Source organism: Anomaloglossus baeobatrachus, chromosome 6 (assembly GCF_048569485.1).
Source record: "Anomaloglossus baeobatrachus isolate aAnoBae1 chromosome 6, aAnoBae1.hap1, whole genome shotgun sequence".
NCBI classification, from domain to species: Eukaryota; Metazoa; Chordata; class Amphibia; order Anura; family Aromobatidae; genus Anomaloglossus; species Anomaloglossus baeobatrachus.
The window spans coordinates 548,054,434-548,063,432 of record NC_134358.1 but is presented as its reverse complement, the minus strand read 5'-3'; the positions used below and the strand labels follow the sequence as shown (position 1 = coordinate 548,063,432).

Sequence of the window (8,999 nt, the reverse complement as noted above, 5' to 3'; positions counted from 1 at the left end):
ATTTTAGTTTCCCATAGCAACCAATCACAGCACGGCTTGCATGCTCTACGGTGCCCTTGACAGATGAAAGCTGCACTATGATTGGTTACTAAAGGATCTGTAGACTAGCCAACAGTATTGAACAAAGCTTTATTCAACGAAGTACTGGCGGAAATGCTAGAAAAATGACGTCACCGTCCTCAGCTGGCGCGGTAATATTGCACAGTCGTCGCGTAGAAACGACGTAATCTCTCCTGGCTGCCAGGAGTTAGCGTTCTCTGATCGGCGTGGCGCCTAGAAATGATGTCATCGTTTGCTCCCAGAGGTCTGTGCGCTCGTAAGTAGTCGTGTTTTACTGCTAAGTTGCAGGCTGCTGTGTGATGGGAGGGGGCGAGAACCCGGCTGCCGTTATCTTACACCGGACACCCGAGCAGTAGAGGCAGGGGGAGGAGTGTGACGCCAGCTGTGAGGATTCTACTCGCTTTTATATGGGGGAGGTTATATCTAGTTTCTAGTGGAAGAAGCTGCAGTTCCCCAGGAGCTGTATTCATACTGCAGCCATACAAATCAGTCATTGTCTGCTGAAAATAGTGTTCTATGTATCCTTCATTTTCTGAAACTACAAGCATGTGCTGCCACCCTGTGTTATCAGGCCATGCTGGGACTTGTAGTGCTCCTGCAGCTTCTAACCACCAGAATAACTGGTACTAACAGCTGGGATCAGCCCCAGTCTGGGGAATAACTGTAAATTGTCCACATGTAGGGGCACTCCCCATTAATGACCACTGATCCTGACAATTAAAGACTCTCCCGCCAAACCTAGACCTGTGTAAGTGTCAGTGTAACAATATTCTCTCCAACCAGTGTCCAGCTCCATTGCGCTCTTCTTCTGTGTCACGTGACTAGTTTGGAGTTTCTGGATCACACTGGAGGTCTGTGCTTCAGCCGAAAGTCGTTTTTACTATGGAAGTCTATGGAGCCTCGTTTCTGACATTCCATAGGCTGACACTGTAAAATTGACTTCCAGCTCACCTCCTCCTCCTCTTGTACAATGACTGATAACACTTCTATATAAAGTAGATAACACAGGAGTCACCACTTATATGTGATGTCACAGCTCACCACCTCCTCCTGTACAATAACTGATAATACCTCTATACACAGTAGATAACACAGGATTCATCACTCACAATAGGTGATGTCACAGCTTACCTCCTCCTTCTGAACAATGACTGACAACAACTCTATATGCAGTAGATAACACAGGATCCATTATTCACAATAGGTGATATCACAGCTCACCTCCTCCTCCTGAACAATAACTGATAACACCTCTATATACAGTAGATAACACAGGATCCATTATTCACAACAATAGGTGATATCACAGCTCACCTCCTTTCTCCTGAACAATGACTGATAACACCTCTATATACAGTAGATAACACAGGATCCATTATTCACAATAGGTGATATCACAGCGTACCTCCTCCCTCTCCTGTAAAATGACTGATAACACCTCTATATACAGTAGATAACACAGGATTCACCATTCACAATAGGTGATGTCACAGCTCACCTCCTACTGTACAAGTACTGATAACACTTCTGTATACAGTAGATAAGACAGGATCCACCATTCACAATAGGCGATATCACAGCTCACCTACGTCCCCTTCTTTCACTTCCCCATTTTTTTTTTTTAATTCCTAGTCTGGAGCCGTCTCTATATGTTTATTCTTGACGTTCTTCATATGAATATTAAGTTTATTCTTTGTTTTTTAATTTTACATCCAGGCACAGGAATCTCCTTGGGAGCCGCAGTTCTCAGCAGGAAAATTGTTTTTCCAAAAGATGACCTCCATGGATGATATAAAGATTTACATGACTAACAGGATTTTAAGCCTCACCCTGGAGATTATTTTCCTCCTCACGGGAGAGGTGAGTAATACTGCCTCATTCCCTACAGCAGTGGTCTCCATCTGTGGTAAAACTACAACTACCAGCATGCCCTGTGATCTGCAAGATGGAGAACAATGCCTTATAGTAAAATATATTTTTCCCTCACCCTATGACGGCACCACGAGAGAGGATTCGCCCATCCAGGACAGGAAACCTTCAGGTTAAAAAGGGGCGGTCCTCTCACCGCTTCACGAAATGTTTCCATTGCTCAAATTTGTAAAGCTGCTACATGGTCCTCGACCTTTTATAAGCATTATAGGTTGGATCTTTCCTTCTCCGACCTCACCTCTGGGAGGCGTGTTCTACAGGCTGTGGTCCCTCCCTAATTTTTCTTTTCGCTGTAATTCTCTCGTTGTGCCGTCATAGGGTGAGGGAAAAATACGTAATTACTTACCGGTAATGTGTTTTTTCCAAACCCATGACGGCACCCTTATATTCCCACCCTGCACTGGGGATTGTTGGTTGGTTCACCTTCCTTTCTTCCTTCTTCCACAATTTTCTTTGTCGCTCCTAATTGGGAGACCCAGACAATTGGGTGTATAGCTACTGCCTCCGGAGGCCACACAAAGCACTACACTTAAAAGTGTAAAGCCCCTCCCCTTCTGCCTATACACCCCCCGTGGGATCACGGGCTCCTCAGTTTTCATGCTTTGTGCGAAGGAGGTCAGACATCCACGCATAGCTCCACTGTTTAGTCAGCAGCAGCTGCTGACTATGTCGGATGGAAGAAAAGAGGGCCCATATAGGGCCCCCAGCATGCTCCCTTCTCACCCCACTTTTGTCGGCGGTGTTTGTTAAGGTTGAGGTACCCATTGCGGGTACGGAGGCTGGAGCCCACATGCTGTTTCCTTCCCCATCCCCCTTAGGGCTCTGGGTGAAGTGGGATTTTACCGGTCTCCAGGCACTGAGACCGTGCTCCATCCACAGCCCCTGGGGATTCTGCTGGATATGGAGCTGAGTATCGTCAGGGACAGGGCCCTGCTACGTCAAGGTACTCTGTGTCCCCGTACAGACCGCGCGCAGACACACTGCAGCATTGCTGGGTGTGTTAGTGCGCCGGGGACAACAGCGCTGCGCGCTTGTGCCATTACTAGCTACAGCTCTGCTGAGTGAGTCAATGTATTGGGAACTGCCGCGCCGGCCGCTGCTGTCAGTTCACGCTGCGGCACGGCTGGGACTTGTGGTGCGCCGGGGACTTCCGCGCTGGCCGTGCATATATGACGGCCGCGCTTATTACTCGAGTCCCCGGCTTTTGCGGCCTAGTTTCGTGTCGTTCCCGCCCCCAGGCCTGCCAGTCAGGGGAAGGGCGGGACGCTGTACAGAATGTCAGCACAGAGGGCTGGAGTCTACTTTACATACTCCAGCCCTCACACTGGGCACAGTGGGACGCCAGTTTCCCGCACTTTGTCTGAGGCACGCCCACGGTCCGCCCCTCTTCACAGAACGCCGGCAGCCATTCCTGTGTGCAGTCTGAGCTGGAGAGGGGAGACAAGTTCTGGGAGACCCAGACACGGGATTCTGGCGACCACACACCCGCGTTTGAGCGGGCGGTAAGCGGCACCTCGGGTGCTGACCCCACTAGTGCCGAAGTGTACATTTGTATTTTTATGCTTGTACGCTATACATTGCACTGTACGGTCGCTGGTGTTTTTGGCTATATACCCTCCTAGATTGCTCAGAGGAGACAACAGCATGTCATCCGCAAAAAGCAAGGGTGCCAAGGCACAGGCTTTCTATGCTGCTTGTACCGCATGTGAGGCTACTCTACCGGCAGGTTCCACTGACCCCCATTGTGTGCAGTGCTCGGCCCCTGTGGCACTTGCTCTGCCGGGGCCTCTGCTAGAGGTGACCCAGGCAGAACCTCCTGTAAATACTGTCCAGGTGACGGGGACGGAGTTTGCAGTTTTTGCTGATAGATTGTCTGTGACTATGACTAAAATTCTAGAAACTTTGCAGTCTAGACCAGTAACTCAGACCATGGGCACTGTTGAATCATTGCTCCCTGGTCCCCCTCAGTTGGAACAGCTCCGGGCTCCGGGGGTGTCCCATGCATCCCAGGGTGAAGGCTCTGACACGGACGACAGTCCCAGACAGCCTAAGCGAGCTCGCTATGAGCGGCCCTCGACTTCATCACACTGGTCAGGGTCCCAGCAGGAGGACTCTCTGTGTGATGAGGCGGAGGTAGCTGATCAGGATTCTGATCCTGAGACCGCTCTCAATCTGGATACTCCTGATGGTGACGCCATAGTGAATGATCTTATAGCGTCCATCAATAGAATGTTGGATATTTCTCCCCCAGCTCCTCCGGTGGAGGAGTCAGCTTCACAGCAGGAGAAATTCCATTTCAGGTATCCCAAGCGTAAATTAAGTACTTTTCTGGACCACTCTGACTTTAGAGAGGCAGTCCAGAAACACCACGCTTATCCAGATAAACGTTTCTCCAAACGGCTTAAGGATACACGTTATCCCTTTCCCCCTGACGTGGTCAAGGGCTGGACCCAGTGTCCCAAGGTGGATCCTCCAATCTCCAGGCTTGCGGCTAGATCCATAGTTGCAGTGGAAGATGGGGCTTCACTTAAAGATGCCACTGACAGACAGATGGAGCTCTGGTTGAAATCCATCTATGAAGCTATCGGCGCGTCGTTTGCTCCAGCATTCGCAGCCGTATGGGCACTCCAAGCTATTTCAGCTGGTCTTACACAGATTGACACGGTCACACGTACATCTGTTCCGCAGGTGGCATCCTTAACCTCTCAAATGTCTGCATTTGCGTCTTACGCGATTAATGCTGTCCTGGACTCTACGAGCCGTACGGCAGTGGCGTCCGCCAACTCCGTGGTTTTACGCAGAGCCTTGTGGTTAAGGGAATGGAAGGCAGATTCTGCTTCCAAAAAGTGCTTAACCAGTTTGCCATTTTCTGGTGACCGACTGTTTGGTGAGAGCGTTTGGATGAAATCATTAAACAGTCCAAGGGTAAGGATTCATCCTTACCTCAGCCCAGACAAAACAAACCCCAACAGAGGAGGGGACAGTCGGGGTTTCGGTCCTTTCGAGGCTCGGGCAGGTCCCAATTCTCCTCGTCCAAAAGGACTCAAAAGGATCAGAGGAGCTCAGATTCTTGGCGGGCTCAGTCACGCCCAAAAAAGACAGCCGGAAGACCCGCTACCAAGGCGGCTTCCTCATGACTTTCGGCCTCCTCTCTCCGCATCCTCGGTCGGTGGCAGGCTCTCCCGCTTTGGCGACATTTGGCTGCCACAGGTCAAAGACCGTTGGGTGAGAGACATTCTGTCTCACGGGTACAGGATAGAGTTCAGTTCTCGTCCTCCAACTCGATTCTTCAGAACTTCTCCACCTCCCGACCGAGCCGATGCTCTTCTGCAAGCGGTGTGCACTCTAAAGGCAGAAGGAGTGGTGACCCCTGTTCCTCTTCAGGAGCAAGGTCACGGTTTTTACTCCAATTTGTTTGTGGTGCCAAAAAAGGACGGGTCTTTCCGTCCCGTTCTGGATCTAAAACTGCTCAACAAGCACGTGAAAACCAGGAGGTTCCGGATGGAATCCCTCCGCTCCGTCATCGCCTCAATGTCTCAAGGAGATTTCCTAGCATCAATAGACATCAAGGATGCTTATCTCCACGTGCCGATTGCTCCAGAGCACCAGCGTTTTCTACGCTTCGTTATAGGAGACGAACACCTTCAGTTCGTAGCTCTGCCTTTCGGGCTGGCGACAGCCCCACGGGTCTTCACCAAGGTCATGGCAGCAGTAGTAGCAGTCCTGCACTCTCAAGGTCACTCTGTGATCCCGTATTTGGACGATCTACTTGTCAAGGCACCCTCTCAAGAGGCATGCCAACACAGCCTGAACGTTGCGCTGGAGACTCTCCAGAGTTTCGGGTGGATCATCAACTTTTCAAAGTCAAATCTGACCCCGACCCAATCGCTAACATACCTTGGCATGGAGTTTCATACTCTCTCAGCGATAGTGAAGCTTCCGCTGGACAAACAGCGTTCACTACAGACAGGGGTGCAATCTCTCCTTCAAGGCCAGTCACACCCCTTGAGACGCCTCATGCACTTCCTAGGAAAGATGGTAGCAACAATGGAGGCAGTTCCTTTCGCGCAGTTTCATCTGCGTCCACTACAATGGGACATTCTCCGCCAATGGGACGGGAAGTCGACGTCCCTCGACAGGAACGTCTCCCTTTCTCAGGCGGCCAACGAATCTCTTCGGTGGTGGCTTCTTCCCACCTCATTGTCAAAAGGAAAGTCCTTTCTACCCCCATCCTGGGCGGTGGTTACGACAGACGCGAGTCTTTCAGGGTGGGGAGCAGTTTTTCTCCACCACAGGGCTCAAGGTACGTGGACTCAGCAAGAGTCCACCCTTCAGATCAATGTTCTGGAAATCAGAGCAGTGTATCTTGCCCTACAAGCCTTCCAGCAGTGGCTGGAAGGCAAGCAGATCCGAATTCAGTCGGACAACTCCACAGCGGTGGCATACATCAACCACCAAGGAGGAACACGCAGTCGGCAAGCCTTCTGGGAAGTCCGGCGGATTCTGACGTGGGTGGAAGACATGGCATCCACCATATCCGCAGTTCACATCCCAGGCGTGGAAAACTGGGAAGCAGACTTCCTCAGTCGCCAGGGTATGGACGCAGGGGAATGGTCTCTTCACCCGGACGTGTTTCAGGAGATCTGTCGCCGCTGGGGGAGGCCGGACGTCGACCTAATGGCGTCCCGGCACAACAACAAGGTCCCGGCTTTCATGGCACGGTCTCACGATCACCGAGCTCTGGCGGCGGACGCCTTAGTTCAAGATTGGTCGCAGTTCCGGCTACCTTATGTGTTCCCACCTCTGGCACTGTTGCCCAGAGTGCTGCGCAAGATCAGGTCCGACTGCCGCCGCGCCATCCTCGTCGCTCCAGACTGGCCGAGGAGGTCGTGGTACCCGGATCTGTGGCACCTCACGGTAGGCCAACCGTGGGCACTACCAGACCGACCAGACTTGTTGTCCCAAGGGCCGTTTTTCCATCGGAATTCTGCGGCCCTGAACCTGACTGTGTGGCCATTGAGTCCTGGATCCTAGCGTCTTCAGGATTATCTCAAGAGGTCATTGCCACCATGAGACAGGCTAGAAAACCATCCTCCGCCAAGATCTACCACAGGACGTGGAAGATATTCTTATCTTGGTGCTCTGCTCAGGGAGTTTCTCCCTGGCCATTTGCATTGCCTACTCTTCTTTCCTTCCTGCAATCCGGTTTGGAAAAAGGTTTGTCGCTAGGCTCCCTTAAAGGACAAGTCTCAGCGCTATCTGTATTTTTTCAGAAACGCCTAGCACGACTTCCTCAGGTACGCACGTTCCTGCAAGGGGTTTGTCATATCATCCCTCCTTACAAGCGGCCGTTAGAGCCCTGGGATCTGAACAGGGTTCTAATTGCTCTCCAGAAGCCGCCTTTCGAGCCTATGAGGGATGTTTCCCTTTCTCGCCTTTCACAGAAAGTGGCCTTTCTAGTAGCGGTCACGTCTCTTCGGAGAGTGTCCGAGCTAGCAGCGCTGTCATGCAAATCTCCCTTCCTGGTGTTTCACCAGGACAAGGTGGTTCTGCGCCCGATTCCGGAGTTTCTCCCTAAGGTGGTATCCCCCTTTCATCTCAATCAGGATATCGTCTTACCTTCTTTGTGTCCTCATCCAGTTCATCAATGTGAAAAGGATTTGCATTTGTTGGATCTGGTGAGAGCACTCAGAATCTACATTTCCCGCACGGCGCCTCTGCGCCGCTCGGATGCACTCTTTGTCCTTGTCGCTGGTCAGCGTAAAGGGTCGCAAGCTTCCAAATCCACCCTGGCTCGGTGGATCAAGGAACCAATTCTTGAAGCCTACCGTTCTGCTGGGATTCCGGTTCCCTCAGGGCTGAAGGCCCATTCTACCAGAGACGTGGGTGCATCCTGGGCATTACGGCACCAGGCTACGGCTCAGCAGGTGTGCCAGGCGGCTACCTGGTCGAGTCTGCACACTTTTACCAAGCATTATCAGGTGCATACCTACGCTTCGGCGGACGCCAGCCTAGGTAGACAAGTCCTTCAGGCGGCGGTTGCCCACCTGTAGGAAAGGGCTGTTTTTACGGCCCTATCACGAGGTGTTATTTTACCCACCCAGGGACTGCTTTTGGACGTCCCAATTGTCTGGGTCTCCCAATTAGGAGCGACAAAGAAGAAGGGAATTTTGTTTACTTACCGTAAATTCCTTTTCTTCTAGCTCCAATTGGGAGACCCAGCACCCGCCCTGTTTTCTTAGGGATTTTTGTTTTTTCGGGTACACATGTTGTTCATGTTGAATGGTTTCAGTTCTCCGATGTTTCTTCGGATCGAATTTGTTTTTAAACCAGTTATTGGCTTTCCTCCTTCTTGCTCTTGCACTAAAACTGAGGAGCCCGTGATCCCACGGGGGGTGTATAGGCAGAAGGGGAGGGGCTTTACACTTTTAAGTGTAGTGCTTTGTGTGGCCTCCGGAGGCAGTAGCTATACACCCAATTGTCTGGGTCTCCCAATTGGAGCTAGAAGAAAAAGAATTTACGGTAAGTAAACAAAATTCCCTTCTTTCTGGTGGTGGCCTTATACTAACCTCTTGTTTTTTTCGGAGGTCCTCTCATGCTCTGTAATTAAACTGAAGCGGCGAGAGGACCGCCCCTTTTTAACCTGAAGGTTTCCTGTCCTGGATGGGCGGATCCTCTCTCGTGGTGCCGTCATGGGTTCAGAAAAAACACATTACCGGTAAGTAATTACGTATTTCTTTATCGTTCCTTTGGGAGACCCAGACCATGGGTGTTTAGCTTCTGCCTCCGGAGGACACACAAAGTACTACACTTAAAAGTGTAGCTCCTCCCCCTGAGCTTATACACCCCCTTGTGAGTAGACCCAGCCAGTTTATCGCTTTGTGTTCAGGAGGCATACATCCACACATGCATTCTCATATGATTTGTTTGATTTTTGGAAAGAGTTTGAAGAAAAGCGGGTCCACGTCTGGACTCCCGGCATGTCCCTTCTCACCCCCACTGTGTCGGCG

The 8,999-nt window shown here is 51.1% G+C and overlaps 1 protein-coding gene across 3 annotated transcripts in view; it reads left to right on the top strand.

Moving 5' to 3' along the window:
* The first annotated feature begins 227 nt into the window (after nt 1–227).
* Nucleotides 228–8,999, top strand: part of LOC142243583 (uncharacterized) — a 28,230-nt gene continuing 19,458 nt past the window's right edge. Inside the window, exons 1-2 of one of the 3 annotated variants that reach the window (XM_075315645.1) lie at nt 228–316; nt 1,777–1,920. In XM_075315645.1, coding sequence (XP_075171760.1) covers nt 1,834–1,920 — 87 coding nt within the window. In that variant the 5' untranslated portion in view covers nt 228–316; nt 1,777–1,833. Of the gene's footprint in view, nt 317–339; nt 445–490; nt 809–1,776; nt 1,921–8,999 lie in introns of those variants that run through there. The other 2 variants (XM_075315646.1, XM_075315647.1) reach the window with 2 other exon arrangements.